At 49.8% G+C, this 18,174-nt stretch overlaps 1 protein-coding gene across 1 annotated transcript in view; it reads left to right on the top strand.

The window, feature by feature from the left end:
- The window catches only part of KSR1 (kinase suppressor of ras 1), a 175,439-nt gene that overhangs the window by 135,653 nt on the left and 21,612 nt on the right, over window positions 1-18,174 (top strand). The window contains exons 4-10 of the mRNA XM_006890943.1: window positions 2,997-3,456; window positions 6,578-6,582; window positions 8,972-9,032; window positions 12,625-12,708; window positions 14,823-14,884; window positions 14,992-15,104; window positions 17,088-17,256. Of these exons, the coding sequence (XP_006891005.1) occupies window positions 2,997-3,456; window positions 6,578-6,582; window positions 8,972-9,032; window positions 12,625-12,708; window positions 14,823-14,884; window positions 14,992-15,104; window positions 17,088-17,256 (954 nt within the window). The remainder of the gene's footprint in view (window positions 1-2,996; window positions 3,457-6,577; window positions 6,583-8,971; window positions 9,033-12,624; window positions 12,709-14,822; window positions 14,885-14,991; window positions 15,105-17,087; window positions 17,257-18,174) is intronic.

Here is an 18,174-nt window from a genome sequence, read left to right on the forward strand (position 1 = left end):
GTGGACCCTCTGTTGACCACATGTATTTCTGCAAAACCTCCTTCACCTTCCCAAACCCCCAGCCCCTCCACCCACCCGAACCTTCTCCCTGGACCCCCTCTCTGCCTTCCCACCCCTGGCTCAGAAGGCACACGCTGATTTGAGTTTCGCCTGAGCCAAACCTGATTAAAGAAATTGTGCTGCTTTTTCGCTGGAGTGTGTACATGGCTGCCCCCAGCCGCGTGTGTAATCCTAGCATTATGTGGAGTTCCTTGGGAACTATTTGCAGGCTCTCTAAATCTTACCTTGGAAACAACTTCAAATGCCTGTCTTAATGCTCTCACTACCACCCAGATCAGGCATTAAAATGAGCCTAATGAATAGAATTAGCCCTGGTTTTTAATTATCTGAACCACCTGTCTTATCTCTGCCTGCCTGAGGCTTAAGGAAAGCACTGAGGTTTATATTCAGCTTGATTTTTTTTTCTCCCTTTCTTTCCCAGGGACGATTGAACTTAATTTTTTCCTTAGTCTCCTTATAGCCAGACTTCCTCTAACCCAGCTCACTGTGTAGCATGTACCTCACTCAGAAGACCTTAACGTGTCAGGCTTCCTGTCAGGTACCAGGAAAGACATATGACCAAGGTGTGGTCAGCACCCTCATCCCATTTTACAGAGAAGGAAGGCTGAGTCCACAAAGAGGAGCAGGTTTGGCCATGGACACACAGTCAAGCCAGCAACAGAGCCAGGATCCATCCCCCAGGTGGTAGTGGGCTGTTTCCATCTGTGGGAGGGGAGAAGGCCTTGCCAGCCCTCCCTACCGGCTCCTTAAGCCTGGTTTTTAAAGACTTGTGGAGAAGCCGGCTGTCGATGACCGTTTGTATCGTGACAGCTTCTGTTTTGGTGTCAGACTTTCTCATGGAAATTTTGATTGATCCAAATGAATGTATAGTTCATGGAACTCATTCTTTAATTAGTTCAACAGGAAACATATATTCAAGGTTTCCTATAAACCAGTTGCCTTTGGCTGACTCATGGCAATCTCATAATCCCATATGTGCTACAGTAGAACTGTGTTCCATAGGGTGTTCAATGGCTGGTTTGGGGGCAAGATTGAGACTGGCTCAGGACAGGGAAGAGTTCAGAGCTACTGTACATAGGGTTACTAGACATCGCAGGCAACTAAATTTCACATAACATACCATACAGGTTTGGAAGCAGGAGTGGCATCCACTTCCTAAATAGCATGCCTCTGGAAACTCTATGAACTTTGATAAATGCCAATAGCTGTAGAGGGGCTTCAGGCCTTTTGTTCATAGGGTCGCTATGAGTCGTGCTCAACTCGAAGGCAGTCATCATCTGTAGCTCAGCATATAAATAAAAATCTAAGATGTGGCTCCAAGAAATAATGTGGGGACTCAGAGAGTGAGTAACTCATTCTGCCAAGTTGACTTATGAACTGAAAGTCACTCTGCAGTGAAGGAGGATGAAGAGTGTTTGAAGAAGGTACGGACTCTTCAGAGAGACAGTGAGGGCTCATCCTTCTTCACCATCCCTGGTACATGGCGTTGGAGGCATAGACTTGACCACTTCTGATAACAGTGAGCTCATTACCTCACAGTGCTGTCCCACTGCAGATTATTCAAAATTGGTAGTGAGATGGAAGAAGGTAGAGCTATCCCTGCTGAGACAAAGGAACTTAAGTCTACCACTTAGGCTCCCTGAGAAGTGGGCACAGCCTCTTGGCTCTCTGTGATCTCCCCTATACAGTGAGGGAGACAATGTAAAAAGCACTAGTCGAAGAAATTCAGTGTGCAAGGGTTTTTTGGCTTGAGTGAGTCTCCCTTCCTGGATTTTCCCTCACTGATACCCATGAGAGGAGGAGTTTTTCCTTTACCGCATGACAGCACATTTGGTCATTTTTAGGATGGAGTCCTTTCTTCCTGCCATATATCCAATGTAGGATGTGTCTCCTATAGGATACATCTTCATAAAGGATCAGTTATATAGGCCTTATCAAGACATCCCAGGTCCTTTCTGAGCTGTCAGCTAGACTGACCCTTGCACCCCCATCGCTTGCCTCTCCCTGGCTTATCCTGACCTCTCAGAGCTTGCGGAACTCTAGTCACTAAACTCTGCCCAGCAAGCTCTTAGCTTTCTGTGTACTGTTACCGCCACCTGGTCCACCTTTTCTACTTCCTTTCCTACAAATTCCTGTGTTTCTCACAAGACTCAGTTTAGATACCTCCTCCTTCTTTGACCTTTCACCTTCACCCCTCCTCCTCTCTTTGTGTGTCTCAGCACCCATCGATCTCATTCTCTCTTTGTTCCAGCATGCAGAGTCGAATGTCCCTCATCCCTATTAGACCCCTCAAGGCCAGGGGATGTCTTTTTATGCCTTTATATCCAACTTCCAACAAATACTTGGATGAATGATCAGACTGTGCCATTGAGCTAGAGGTCCAGATGACACTGGGCCACAAGGACGAAGGTCACAGAGTGTGGGGAGAGCTGTAAGGTTTGGGTCTAAATACCTGACAGTCACTCTCAGTTTCTCTTCAGAAGGAAGTGACAACAGCCCATTTATAGCAGGATCTCATGTCACAACACCCAATGCAGGTTTATCTTAGGTGGATGCCACCCCATTTTCTCAAAGTGGAGCCCTTCACACACACCAGCCCCACTTTCCTAACTCTGTAGTCAGTCATCACTTCCTTTCTGCAGTGACCCTCTTTTGAGGGCAGGGGTTCCCTGCTAAGTCCCCCTAGACCTACCAGTAAGTGTGCCATTTGATCCATTCCTTTTCAAGGCGTCACTGTCCCCCTCTGTAAAATGGGATGGTAGTATCTGCCTTGGTGGACTCAGAATCAGCTAGATAATCTAAGAGAGCCCAATATAAGTCAGATAGCATCCCTCCCACTAAGGAACTCTGCAGCCTTGGACAAGATGCTTAACCTGTGGGGATCCATCCATCTCTTGTAGCTCTGACCAGCTGTGACTCACCTTCTTGTCCCGCAGGTGGGGAGCACAAAGAAGATTCAGGCTGGAGTCCTTTGGATGCCCGGCGGGAAAGTAGCTCAGGGACTTCTGTGGATACACTCTCAACGGCCAACTTGCAGTGGCCCCTGGGCAGCTCCCAGCTGGGCAGGGTGGGCACCAGTGCCCAGGGCCCACGCTCCATCTCCGTGTCAGCTCTGCCCACCTCAGACTCCTCAACCCCCAGCCCCTGCGAGGGCCTCTCAGACACCTGTCTCCCCATGCACCCCAGCGGCCGGCTGACCCCCCGCACCCTGCACAGCTTCATCACGCCCCCAACCACGCCACAAATGCGCCGCCACACCAAGCTGAAGCCGCCTCGGACGCCGCCTCCGCCCAGCCGCAAAGTCTTCCAGCTGCTGCCCAGTTTCCCCACACTCACCCGGAGCAAGTCCCATGAGTCCCAACTGGGCAACCGCATCGATGAAGTGACCCCAATGAGGTGAGTGCCCCTGGCGGGCAGCTGCTAAATTAGCAGACTGCCAAAAGTCCTTTATTTTTCCCTGCCAAAAGTCTCGATTGCAGTTTTGTTACAGTTTTCTAACTGTGACAGTAACAGAATATAGTAGTAGTTGAGTAACATCAAGTCAGAACTGACTCATCACTGACCATCCATTGGGATTTCAGAGGCAGTAAACCACACAGGAGGAGCTTGCCCATCTTTCTCCTGCAGTGCAGCTGGTGGATTTGAACCACATGACTACAGGATTGCAGCTCAGCCTTCTTAGCACTAGGCCAACAGTAATACAGGCTTGGTTTAAAAAGGGAATGTTAAATCAAGAAGTGTCCAAAACAAAACGTGGAAGATGGTGCCTCATTTTAGTCCACTTTCCAGATTGGACTGAATACTACTGGATTCCCTTTGCTTTGCACTCAGACTCTTCCTCTCTTTCTCACACACATTCTTTCTCTCTCTCTCTCACACACACTCTCACACATGTACACACACACACACAAAGGTTTTTGTATTATAAATGGTGTATCAGTCAGGACAGACTGAATTATGCTGCAGTAACAAACAACTCCAAATCTCTGTGTCTTAAAACAACAAAGATTAACTTGTTGCTCAGGCTGTCTGTCCATTGTGAGACATCCTTATTCTAGGTCCCAGGCTGAGGTCGAAAGCATCACAGTCACTGTTGTTGTTGTTGTGTGCCATCAAGTTGCTTGTGACTCATAGTGACCCTGTGTACAATAGCTCTGAGGCCTGCTCTATCCTGAGCCCGTCTTGCTGTCTCCAACACACCTACCTCCATTGCCCCAGTTACTGTGTCAATCCATGTCATGCAGGATCGTCCTCTCCTGCGCTGACCCTCCACCTGTCTGAGCATGATGTCCTTCTCCAAGGACTGGTCTTTCATGGCCACATGCCCAAAGTATGTGAGATCGAGGTTCAAAATCCTTGGCTCTAAGGGAAAACTTGGTTTCACTCTCTTCAAGACACACCCACTTGCTTGCATGGTGGCAGTAGAAGGAAAAGAGAATTCTAGATGCTTTGGACTGGCAGTGAAATGCTGTTCCCGCAGAAGTTCTACTCTCTTTTTATGCCTTTATCCAAAGAATCCAAAAAAGACAGTTGTTCTGTGTGCCTGCTAAAACCACTAATGAGGCTCAAACAAAAGAAAAGAATCTGTGACAGACAGAGCTCGATGGGCTTCCCTTGTTTTCTGAGTCTCACAAGTTCCCCATCTCCTACATGTAGTGACCACTTTTCTGTCACTCTTTGGTAGCGGAAAGCATTTCTATTTTCCCTCTTTTGACAGCTTTCTGCCTTGTGCAGTTCTGGCTGTCAACAGGTTTTACTGTAGCGTGAACTCTGTCCTGTAACTTCTTTTCTCAATGCCTTGATATTTCTGAGAATTTGTTAGTCCATCATGAACATTATATTGCTTTTCTATGCTTTAAAGAAATGATTTTTCATCTGTGGGCTCTGGATGCAGTCTGTAGGGAGTTGTGCTGCGAACTCAAAGGCAGCACCTCTCTGGCAGTTCAAATCCACCAGTCCCCACGAGAGATAGTCTCCTTCTATGCAATTTACAGCCTCCATTAAACCATTGGAGGGTCAGCTATGGGTTGCTTCCAACTCCATGGCAATGAGTGGGTGAATGATGTGTTGTTAACAGGTGATAGAGTCACATGGTATAAAATGCAAAAGGTTTGTGGCTCACATCTGTGCTTCAATATTGAGGTATCCAGGACAAACCTGGTCCTCAACCTTACTGCTTTATTTTTTCAGTGTTCCTCTTCTCCTTTCAGAAGGCAACCAGGTTATCTGTTTTATGCCTTAATTACTCAGACAAGCTCACTCCTTTTAGTTTTCACTCGCCATTGGTCTTTGTATCATTTGTCTAATGAGGCCCACATAATGGACATTTAGTTCATGTTCTTTTTTGTAAATGCACAGATTCTCCCTCAAGGATACACTCTTACAAGGTTACCTCTTACTTTCTTGTACTCTGAGGTTGGGGCCACCTGACTTCTCCCCTGACGTAGGTCCTCTTTCCTTGAGAGTTTCTTGGATGGACATGTCCCCTGTGCTGGCACCGGCCATTTCAGTCCCCTGGGTTTCCCTGACAATGTTGAGTTTGTCATCAAGGAGGAGAAAGCCATGCTGGGCTCCCTGCCTTTGCCCTGCCTGGTCAAGCTCTCCTGCTAGACCCTGGGTGCCATCCACAGGCACTGCTGGCCTTCCTTTGCCCCCAGCACTCAGCCTCCCCTTCTCACAGAGAACACTGATGACCCTGTCACCGAGGTCATCACAGTGGGAAGAACCCAAGTGCGTGTGTTTCTCATTTTCTCCTGCAAAGGATGTCAGGAGGCCTCTGGTCGCCTTCCCATGCTTCAGGCAGAGAACAGATCTGCCTCGGACCCTGAGGATCTGCATCCCTGCAGAGTCACCAGTACTAGCACTGACATCATCCCAGGGGCCACATTGCCGCCCGCCACGAGCCCTGGGGGCAGACTGAGGTGTCCTGGTCTTCTAGCACCCTTTGTCACTGGGGCAACAGCATGCTTGAGGAAGACATTGCTCAGAGCATGTCCCTGCCTGGCCCTTCCTGGAGGCCACCTTGCTGTCACCCACAGCTGGTCCCACCACCACCACAGACACAGGCTCTCCTGCAGACAGACCGTCTGTTCTACTTGGACGCTGGGCATATGTCTTCCCCAGGGCCATGACCAAGGTTTCACTCCTCCCTGTCCTCATGAATGTGGGAGACTCCTTTGACTTTTGTGAGCCTCAGTTCCTTCAGCTGTGAAATGGGTAGAATTCTAATTACTGTGCTGTGTGCTTAGGTTAGTGAGGTTGAAGTGAGCTAATATATTCTGAGCAGAATATAGTTCCTGTGCCCGCTGGGAGGGTGCAGGGCAGGCCACTGAGGAAGCTGGTGGCCACAGAGGTTACAGGATTTTTCCACTTTCCTCAGCAAGCCTGGCACCCAGCCTGGCCACACAGTCTCCCATCCTAGCACCCCACCTGCTCCCTCCTGAGCTACTCTTCTAAGGAACATGCCGAGCCAGCCCCTTAACCTGTGATCCCTCTCTCTCCTTTTTTGTCTCCTCAGGTTTGGTAAGAGTGATTCATTTCCATCCCTTCTGATACCTGGGAGTCATGGTTGTGTTGCTGTCCCCATCGGGGGTGAATTGCTTTGACATCCTTAGTCCACTCGGCCTTGCAAGAGCTCAGAAGCACAGATGCTGGCAAACACCACTGGAGCTAGCTTTAAGACAGGTGGCCTTAGAGCGAGGCTGACTGCAGCCCAGACAGCAGTGCAGTCCTCACCTGTGACAAGCCTCCGTGTGGCCTGCCCTCCCCATGGGTGACCTCTGTGACAGGGAGCGTTCACCTGCTTGAAGTGTCACCATCTCTGTGGTCCAGGTGGATTCTGCATTCTCAGGACCCTCTGGAGAGAGCAGGAATGCCACTGGCTCTACATGAGGCCTGAGGGGACACCATCCCAGGAATGGGAGGATACTGATGCCTTCTTTGAAGCAACCTTTGCCCCCTTCCCCACCCCTGTTCCCATCCCCTTGCGAGGGTACGTTCTCATGTACAGCTGTATGTAGGGCTCTCTTCCATTAATCAGAACAGTAAAAAACAGCCATACTTCTCAATTCTGCTTTTAACTCTCTGAGCAAAAATGCAACGACATCATGTTTTAGCCTGAGCAGATAGTTTATTTTTGTTCTATCCAGAGCTGGCTCTGGAAAGAGGGTCTTAGGGATGAGGATGGAGTATAGTAGCAGTGACTGCTGAAGTGGAGTTGCCTGCAGGAATGCTCAAGGAGGCATGGCGGGGAAGGAGGAGAGAGCTGCAGGCCTGTCTCTAGGGCACAGGCAGAAAATCCCAGGGTCTTGAGGGAGAATTTTGCAGCTCCAGCCCAAAGATGGGAGAGCTCTGGTCCTCTCATCTTGCTAGTTGTGGTAGTGATAGAGAAACCATAGCCACAAGACTGCTACCTGCCTGGAAAGGAAAGATAAGACCTCAGAGCTATATTTACATTCAGAAATAGGGGACAGACTGGAGCCGGGTGCTGTCTGGCATATTGCTCACCTCCCATGTCTGTGGCAGACATTACTAATCAACTACCACATGCTTTCAGAAATGGATGGGTGCTGTCCAGTTTCCCCATAGTCTTGTTTCTGCCAGGCCAGCAGCCTAACCACTTTTAGACCTCCAGGTGTGAGAGGCCTTGTTTTGATTCTTTGTCTCCGTGGAGTGGACCCTGGGTGTAAGTTAAACCAGGCCTACAACAGCTGTGCCCAGCCGAGCTGCAAGCAGAGGATTCCGGGTCAGGAGTGCACAGGGCTCCCTGCTCTGAGAGGAATCAGCTCGCCTCACACCTCCTTCTCTTTGTGGTTGGGCATGTGGTGCTTGTCCATTAAGTAAGCCAGCGTTTAATGGGCCCCAGCTGTGTACCGGGTCAGCCCTCCGGGCCCAGGGAGCATGGTGGCCACCTCGGGGGCCTGCTGACTCAGAGAGCACCGGGCAGCCACAAGCCACTCCACTCCTGTGTTCTAGCCTTTCTGAGTCATGAGTTCCTTTGATAATTGAATAAAAGTGAAGTGTAGGCCCACTTTCTAGAGAGAAGCCTATAGTGTTCTGCTAACCAGGCCAGAGAATTCATGGACCCATCTGCAGGCTCAGCTGAGAACTGCTCTGGGCAGAGACAGACAGTACCAAGGACGTGTGTGTGTGTGTGTGTGGGGGGGGGGTCTGGACACATGACCAGTGTGGATGGAGAGATTGCTGCTTGCTCCTCTCCCACTACCCAACATTGGGTGCCCTTTAGGGGAAGCCCAGGGTGCCCCTAGAGGCAAGTAGAGGGGTGTCTCACAGCCTTTATCTCAGCAGAGAGTCAAGGTATCCAAGGTCCCACAGTTTAGCCTGGTGCCAAGTGGGCTGGGCAAGTACAGAAGCTTTGCCTCGTCCTTACTCTTCCTGCCTGTTGTGATCTGGCACTGATGGCTCCTGGAGAATTGTTCGCCAGGCCCTTCTAGCCAGAAAGGCACCAGTGGGCTCTGTGGCTAACCCATCATTCTCACCAAAGGTCAGACGGCATCCACCCACTTGACAAGAAGTGACTGCAATTAAGCCCTTGTCAAGTGGTGACCCATGAGTATAACCACAAGCGATTAGAGCTGTGCAGACTTCCACCCCCAACATTGCCCTGAATGTGTAGAGTTTCCTCCGTGTGGAATGGCAGCCTAAGCCGTCTATGGAGCCCAGGCCGCCACCTTCACTGGAGAAACCACCACGCCTGAGAGAGGTCACATCAACAACCCCTTGGGCTGGCTTGGCCATCTCTTATTTTGATAGACGTAGATTTAAGGGAGCATTTCTCTACTGTCCACTCAAGACACTATGCCCAGCCTATGATCCCTGACAGAGAAGGCCATGGGCATAGCTGTCCAGGACATGGCACCCTCACCCACCCTCCTGGGCTTTTTCTCTCCAGATCTCCCACAAGGATCCCCACAGATGGTACGAAGGGACATCGGGCTCTCTGTGACGCACAGGTAGGTCTGGCAAGAAGGGCTATGGGAGCTGGGCTGGGGGTTGGAGCCTCCTGAGGGGTTCATTGTGGTGTGGAGTCCTGGTGCCTCTTCCTCATTCTCACTGTCTCACTGACTCACTGTCTCTGTGAACACCGCTCTGTACCTACTTCAAGCCCTTGCTTTGTCACCCGCAGCCATGTGGACCCTCAGGGACCTGCCTCTCCCTCCCCAGGCCTCTTCTTAACCTCCCAAGATACAGGTCCTTGGATAAACAGAGTCAGAGTCATGAGGAAACTCCAGGTTGCCAGGCCTCCGCCTAGAGCATCTTGTTCCCTGGTTCCCAACATAGCAGCCTGGATTTTTAACAAATTCTGGTGATTCGAGTGCTCAAACGTACATGGAGAGGGCTGACTAGGGTCCGTGAGGTGGACAGTCCAGAGGTCTTGGGCTCACCACTTGGGAGGCGGGTGTGTGCTGTGAACAGCAGGTTCTGCGTGGTGTCTTGTCACCCCAGGATGCTGGCAGGATGGTGCCTTGGGAAGCCCATGCTCAGACTGTCCTTTTGAACATTGTCACTGCAGTGAGAACCCCTGTCAGGCGCTTTGCAGCTGGGCTTTCCCTTCCACCAGGGGCTGTGAGCAGAGGCCCACCTGGAATTCTCTCCTCAAAGGAAGCCAGAGCTTGGAGAGGTTGAGTGACTCACCCAAGGTCATGCTGCCAGGGAGCAGTGCTGAAGCCAAGTTGGCAGGGGCCCGGGTCACTCATTGGAGCCTCAGGAAGGAGGTGTCCAGGGCACCATGACGCAGCTCGAATGGGACAGTCCTTTGAGTGAAGGCCATCCCCGTGCATTTGAGTGTGGGCTTCTGGTGAGAAACCTCACCTTTCCCAGGAGATGCACAAGGCAGGCAACCTCTCAGAATCTCTTGTGAGTTTCTCTCTCACAAGTGGGATTAGTAATACCTCCTTCCCAGGAGTCAGGAATGAGGAGTTTTTGTCTCCTCTCCTTCGGGCGTGTTGTCAGGACAGAGAAGACATCATGCTTGGAAAAGTAGAAGGTCTGAAAGAGAACCCTCGAACAGATGGATTGACACACTGACTGGGGTGAGCACAGCACAGCCTCAGGCAGGATTCCATTCTGTCTGTACACTGGTGGGGGTGAAGCCAGGCTCTCTGGCTCCAGCTGGGAGAGGCCGACATCATCTGGGCTGACACGTGCCTTCACAGAGGATTTGAGACTGGGCCAGACTGCTTCCTGGATCGTGCCTCTCCTCCACTTGTCATTCCCAGGGCTGCTCCACCCAGGTTCTGGGCTTGGGTGGGTGAGGTCCTGCCCACACCTTCATGGATTCAGAAACCCATGGCCTAGGCACCTTGTCAACCAAAGGTCTAAAGGTGCTTGGTGTGTTCCCCAGGGAGAGTAAAGTGCTGCAACCCTTTCTGCAATCCAGGACAGTTTTCTGACCCCAGTCTCCCCACTCCCACCTGCCCATATGGACCTGTATCCAGGATTATCTCCATTACCACTGAATTGCCCCTTCCTCCCTCCCCAAATGTCCATAGGAAAGGCAAGGTGGTAAGTGAGAAAGCGCACACTGGGGTCCCACGGAGATAGGATCTACCCTCTTGATTGCAGCCAGCTCTTTGCACTTCCAGAAGTTGGGCACCCTTCGTCCTTCCACCACCTGTTGGTTCTGAAGACAGGACATATATGTTTATATAACACACACTCACTCCCTATCAAACCCCTGTGAGATGGAGAGGGTAGGCCCATTCGCAGAAGCTCATAGGCAGAGTTCAAACCCAGCTCTGTGTGACACTCACACCATGCTCACTGCCTGCACTACGGCCTTTGACCTCCGCTGCCCCACTGGCTTGTCTTAGAGATGCTTGGCCACTCCAGGTTTTAACCCCCACCAGAGCATCCTGACTGTAAGATCTTGAGAAAACCACGTCACACGTATGACTGGTTTCCTCCTCTGTTGCTGAAACCTTGGACCTGTCTCATTCAAAGAGAATGGAATGTAAGAGGCAAGAGAGCTGACAGGAGTGGATCTATTGCAAACTGCTCCCCAAAAATTAATAGACACATCTTCATTTTATGTGCCATCGAGTTGATGTTCCAGTGGGTTTTCAGAGGCTGTAAATCACTAAACCACCAGAGCATCTATATTGTGCTCTTAAAAGTGTCTTTCAAAAACAATTAACTTCTGCCCGTAAGCGTATCCACCTTAAGGACTGGCCTTGAGAATTTTTTCCTTCCGCCTCCATCCTTCTGATCTGTGTTCTGTTTTAAAAATTGTTGTTTTAAGTAATTTGAAAATTCAGTCATACATTCAAAATTCAAGAGACTTTTGAGGGTATGTGTAGGGGTACTCATCTCTTGTCCCCTGTCAGTTCTGGGGTCCCCATGGTAGCAATGCCCAGGTTTCCTTCCCGGAGATATTTCATACAAGCGAATATGTTGTTGTTGTTTAGTGCCGTCGAGTTGCAGGCGACTCATAGCGACTCTATGAAGGAGAGTCCTTGACGCTTGGGCGCCTTTCATCCTCTGTAAAGGTTCATAGGGTTTCCGGAGGCAAGCTGTTACAGAAGTGGATGCCACTCCTTCCAACAAGTGAATATAGATGTATATTTTTTTCTCCTCTTTTTTAAAAACTGAATATTACCTATATTACACACACTGTTCTTTTTTATTTTTCTACTTTTTAAGAAATTGTGGCAAGATTTACATAAAGTGCACAGTCAATTTTTACATAACTCTCATGTGGGAGCCCTGGTGACACAGTGATTAAGCACTCAGCTGCCAACAAAAAGATCGTTAGTGTGAATCCATCATGCTATGTGGGGAAAAAAACGTTAGAGTCTGCTTTTGCAAAGACCACACACTTGGAAACTCGATGGGGTAATTCTACCATCCTGTAGGGTCCCTATGAGTTGAAATCAACTTGATAGCAGTAATTTGGGGATGTTGATTTTTTTTAAAAAAATATGTACATTAATGCACAATATTTTAATGAAGATAGAGAACATCCCAGCACCTCAGCAAGTTAGATACACCCTTTCCAAACAATAGTATCACCTTTCAGGGAGGGTCAGTAATTCAACTTCTGTCACCCTGGGTCAGTGTTCCTTGAACGTACTTGACTTTGGTGTAAATTCAGCCATATATTATCATACTTTACTTTATAGCTTGACAATGTAATTGGAGACCATTCTGTATTTGCCCAATGTTTAATGTTTTTAATTTAATGTATTTGCCAATGTTAATGTTTCACTTTCTGGCTGCAGAGTGTTCTGTTGTGTGGATAGCCCGTACTTTATTTGGCCGGTCACCTATTGGTGGGCATGTAGGTTTTCTCTAGTTCTTTACTGTTACAAACATATCACTGGGAGTAGCTCTGTCTATGTTTGGATACATTCCTTGGACTAGAGTTTCTGGGTCAGGTAGGCAGAGGTACTCAGTGGCCCCTGAGTGTCCCTTCCCTCTAGAGAAGAGGGTCCCTGAGCTTGGGGGCAAGATGAAGTCTCCTGGTTTTACCTGGGTTGTGTGGTGATCCTGCTGTAGTCAGGCCCGGCCTCTCAACTGGTGTAACTCTGTGTCGACTCCTTACAGGTTCTCCACCAAATCCTGGCTGTCCCAGGTCTGCCACGTGTGCCAGAAGAGCATGATGTTTGGCGTGAAATGCAAGCACTGCAGGTGATATGTTGAGGGTGGAAAGGGGGAGACTGGGATGGGGATACCCCATGAATCTTTTTAGTCAGTCCAATTATTTTATTCTTAGAAGTCATCAGTTTACAGGAGTTCCCTTAAATGGATTGTTCACCATCTTATGTAGCATTCTCTCAGGAAGTTAAGGAAGCCACTCATATAAGAAGGAGCTATTGGAGATGGGCTTTGAAGAATGAATAGAAGTTGTCTAGGTGGATCAAAGGAGCAAGAGAATTCTTATCCAAAGGAACATCCTGGGTAAAGGCAGGGAGCAATGTGAGGACTGGTCTGGGAACTTTGTTCTAAATCTGCCTTTGCATTTTGGGCCATAGGGGTTGAGAACCAGGAATACACAGCAGTGAAAACAGAAACATGGTTCATGGTATTTAAAGAAGGAGAGAATATAGATGCTATACAAATTCTACGTCCTTTTCTCATACCCTTGAGGTTCTCAAGGAGAAAAGGATACGGAGAGGGAATAATATGAAAGTGAGCCGAAACTGGAAAAACTTTTTCCAGGTGAGCCTGGAGTCACTGCTCCCAGGCTCCTTGTCTTGTACCACTGTGTGACCTGGGGAAAGGGACCTGCCTTCCTGGGCCTCATTGCTGTAATTTATAAGCCTGGAGAGATAATTCCAGACCTTTTTTGCTCATTGGGATCCCTCCAAGAAGCTGAGCTCATAGGTGTGAAAGCATTTAGGCTCTGATGAAACCTTCAGTGGAGGGGGTCTTGTCTTCATAAAATGTGCGTGTTGGTTGGATCAGTTTTGTTAGCTGATTACTCTGTGGACCAGCAAGGAGAGGCTGCCACTCTCTCTGGTCTAAGACTGCTGTGACATCTGTTCATTTCTCTTTAAAATGAAAACCACCAGCTCTCTTTAAAGTAACATCTTTCATGGAGAGAGCCCACAGTGACCTCTAAGCCTCATGCTGTCATACTGTGTAGAATAAGGCTGATGGGTACCTCTTGCCAGCCCATTTTATGGTTTTGAACACTGAGAGTGAGCACAACAATCAGAACCAAAATAAGAATGCAGATCTATCATTCCTTCTTTAGCATTGATCCTTGTAACCCTGTAGCCCCAAGCTTGAGTTTAGTAGAAGGGGCTACCTCCTCAAAGAATCCCTTGGCTCCTTTGCTAATTCAGTCATAATGTTGGACATAGACATACTACTTGAGCCAGCTATCCCACTATTCAAAATATTCCCAAAAGAAACCAGAGCTATGATACAAACCTGAGTGTGCACACCTATATTTATTGCATCATTACAGATGCAATAAAGAAGAAATGGAAGTAGCCTTAGTGCACATCAAATAGACAGGAAAACCGTGGTACATTCACAAAGTGGAATATTACGCAGCATTGAAAAACAGTGAACCTGAAAAACACTATACAACATGGATGAGTCTGAAGACATTAGGCTGAGTGAAATATCTCATTCACAAAAGGACAAATACTACATAAGACTGCAGTTACAAAAATAAGATTGACACGAGAGAGGAAAAGAGTGGATAGATAGTGAACACTGCACTCGAATGAGTGAAAGAAAGACCTGTCCAAAAGGAATGGATGCTTAGGCATTATACGTGTGAGAATTAACAATCTGGATCAAGACATGCATTGTTGTTGTTGTGTACTGTAGAGTCAGAACCGACCCATAGCTGCCCCTCTGGTGGGATTTCAGAAGCAGTTAATCGCATGGGAGGAGATTGTCCATCCTTCTGTAGAGCAGCTAGTGGCCTCGAAACAAGTGCCATTGGGATTGCAGCACAGCTTCTTGCCACTAGGCCACCAGAGCAATTAAAGGAAGAGAGGAGGAAAATGTACATCAATGGAAAAACCAACCTTTCTGTAAACTTTCCCTAAAATCACAATAAATTTTTTTTTAAAATATTTACAGTCTTAGAAACCCTGCGAAGCATTATTGCAGCTAAGAATTTACTCAAAGGCAGTAGGTTTGTTATTTGGGTCTCGTTGTACACTTTCAAGCTGGCGTGATTGGGGAATTGTGGGTGGACGTTAAGTGGAGCTGACCCGGCCACACTGCAGCCTGCCCGTGCCTGGCAGCCCTGCAGGTACTAACCTTGTCCCCTTTGCCAGGTTGAAGTGTCACAACAAGTGCACAAAAGAAGCCCCCGCCTGTCGGATATCCTTCCTCCCATGTGAGTTTTCTTCCTGTCCCCTCCTCTGCCCTTTGAATTTGGGGTAACTCTTTCCTTAGCCTGCTCCCCACTCCCAAGCTAATGCTTTCCCTCTGATTTTTAAACAGTGCCTAGACTCCGGAGGACAGAATCAGTCCCTTCAGACATCAACAACCCTGTGGACAGAGCAGCCGAATCCCATCCCTATTTCGGAACCCTTCCCAAAGCACTAACAAAGAAGGTAGGCTGGGCCACACCCCAAAGCTCTGCTGGGAGAATCCCACTGGACTCTCTTCTGAGGGAGGATCTGGCATTCTCCAGAGGTGGTGACTCCAGAGATCACATCTTTAGCACTTTAGAAGACTACGCGTTCATATTCACGTTGTAGTCATCTGGCCCTGACTCTTCCCCAGCCCTTCTGCCTCCTCTGAGCTAACATTTTCTGAGCACTTGGAATGTGCCAGAGCCTTCCATTCATGTGTTGCTCCGCCTGACCCTCATGGTGATCCTAAGAGTTAACACCCAGACTTTAACTTCGCTTTATACAAACCTTACCACAAGGCAACTTGAGAGCGTTGGGCAGGCCCAGGATGACCAGCTCCTGATCCTGGTCTTGGCCACGCTGTGGCAAGTACACCTTAAAATATTCAACTAAACTGTCTCTGTGACCTCCACTGACCAAGCATTACAAGAATATTCCCCAGAGTCCTCCATGAATGTGCATTTCTTTAGCCTGGGGTTGGTCACCTCCGTTGGTCACAGATAGATGTCCCCTTCAGCTAAATAGGTTCATGGAGGTCCCTGGGCTCCAGGAGGGTCTGTAGATCCAGGTCAGTGTGTACAGGATCCACTAGGCTCTTGGGCTTCCATCCTGGCACCCACATTACTGGAGGTGACACCCCTCCCCAGATGGCTGGCTTCTCTGAAGCCTGGTGTGAGCGTGTTCTTAGAAATGTGTGACATCTCAGCCTCAAACCTGGGTGTGGCCGAGTTTGTGCCCCCTCTATGGGCCACATGTGACCGCTGCTCGCTAGCTGGTCCTGGGGGAAGTGCAAGGGGAGAGAATAGAGCAGCTGGCAGGTCAGCCATGTGGCCAGGTGATAGAGGTGACCTGGGAGATGCAGGCTCAGGGACTGCCCCGGGACAGGCCAGGCTGACCTCTTATTGACACTAAGGGTAGTGGCTGTGGCAGACCTGATGCCACATCTCTGAGCCCTTATGCCTTCTCTCCTGCCTCTGTGCCTCCGTCACATTTTCCCTCTGATAGTATCTTCCCACCAGCGATGGGGCAGCAGAGTGGAAAGATGATAGGATCTAACTTGTCCACAGTGACGCCAGCACCAGCCCACGCCATTGGCTGTCTCGGGGCTTTGCCTCTCACAGTGGGCTCTTCACACCCCCACTGTTGGGGGGGAGGGGGTTGGGGACAAGGTTGACAGAGACGAGGACCATCACCTGGTCTCATATCTCCGTGTCCAGCTGGGTGTCTGGCACCTGGCAGACAATGAATGAACATTAATCAGCAGCTGAATTTAATTCACTCCATGTCTGTTACGTGCTCGGCTCGGAGCCAGGCACGGGGTGCAGTGAGGAGCACCCGTGGTCCCTGCCCTCGCACGACAGCTTGCTGGGAGAGGAGAGTCAGAAAGTCACCCAAGGACAAGGCTGTCACAGTTTACAGACTGTGCTTAAAGTAAAGGTCTTGGCGCGGAGTACCGGGAGCTGTGGAAGGATAGAGAGGAGGCACGTGGTCCCGGCATCTGGGAGGAAGGAGGATTTGAACTGAGATGGGAAGGTGAGCAGGAGTCCTCCAGGGAATGAGTGTTGAGGCCTTTATGTGCACCTTCCTTCCCTCAACTAGTGGAAAAAGCCTAAAAACGTATTTGTTCTCAGCTCTGACTCATGGCAACCAATGTGTGTCTGAGGGGCATTGTGTAATTTTCAAGGCCTTGCTCTTTGGGAAGTAGATCCCCAGGACTTTCTTCCAAGGCACTTCTAGGTAGATCCAGACTTCTGACCTACGAGTTAGCAGCCAAGCGCCTTAATCGTTGGCACCCCCAAGTCTCCCCTCAGGTAGTAAACACATAACGTGTTGAAGCTGGAAGGCAGGATGGTGAGGCTCCGCTGCCTGACTGCTCTGCGTTCAGAGCTGGGAGAGACGAGTGGGGGCCATGGGGACAGGCAGCAGGGCCCCCGCACACCTCTGGCGTCTCTGGTCCTGCAGGAGCACCCTCCAGCCATGAACCACCTGGACTCCAGCAGCAACCCATCTTCCACCACGTCCTCCACGCCCTCCTCGCCGGCACCCTTCCTGACGTCTTCCAACCCATCCAGTGCGACCACGCCCCCCAACCCCTCACCTGGCCAGCGGGACAACAGGTTCAACTTTCCAGGTACCACTCTTCCCAGGCTTTTCTGGGCCCCTGGGATGCAGTCCAAGGCCTTCCTCAGCAGACGCCAGTAGACCCAAGGTCAAACACTGCTGACACTGAGAATGCTGCTGTGAGCTACCTTAGTGTTTAAAATTGACCGCCTCTTGGAAGTAGAAGCTGTATTGTGCCCATTTCATAGATGAGGACACTGAGGATCAGAGAGAGGATGAGGCTTGACCAGAGCTCTCCAGTCTGTAAACAGCAGAGCCAGGATCAAACCCCAGTCTGCCCCCACATGAAGCCTTGACATCATCCCATGTTCCCTCCTGTGCGTGGTGAAGAAGCTTCTTCTCAGAGTGCCCTCTCACACAGGCTGATGGCCAAGTCCCCTAGGGGGACATGCCTCGCAGCATGTGGAGCTGGGACAGGCCCAGGAGGGGGGAGCCTGGAAGCCCCATTGCTGTGTTCTGGGCACGGTACTGAAGGGAGGTTTTGTTTTCTTTTTTCCCCCCTAAAATGAGGACACCACATGACGTGGGAATTAGACTCCCATTGTGTAGAGTTGTGTAGATCAGGACCCTGTGGCCAGAGAGTGACCTGCCTTCGACTCCACCCACAGCCCTGGTTGCACTGGGGTCTGCAGGGAGGAGCCTAGGATCTCCAAGCAGCAGGATCCAGGCCAAGCTGCCACCCTCCACCTGCTCCTGGAGTTTCTGTCCCAGGAGGACAAGTCATCTTGTGTAGGAGCCCCAACCTGGGGCCACCTTCAGCCAGAATGAGGCTGGTAGCATTTCTGGGTCCATCTCACCAACATTACAGGGACTTTCTTAGGGGTGGTGAGATGCCAAGATATCATAGGGATCTTCTTGTTGCCTGTCCCTTTGCCTTCACATGCACATGACTGGCCCTTTACACCGGCCTCCCCACCCCCCGTCCCCG

The sequence above is a fragment of the Elephantulus edwardii genome, unplaced genomic scaffold (genome assembly GCF_000299155.1).
Source record: "Elephantulus edwardii isolate Elephantulus edwardi_28Jun2011 unplaced genomic scaffold, EleEdw1.0 scaffold00094, whole genome shotgun sequence".
Classification (NCBI taxonomy): Eukaryota; Metazoa; Chordata; class Mammalia; order Macroscelidea; family Macroscelididae; genus Elephantulus; species Elephantulus edwardii.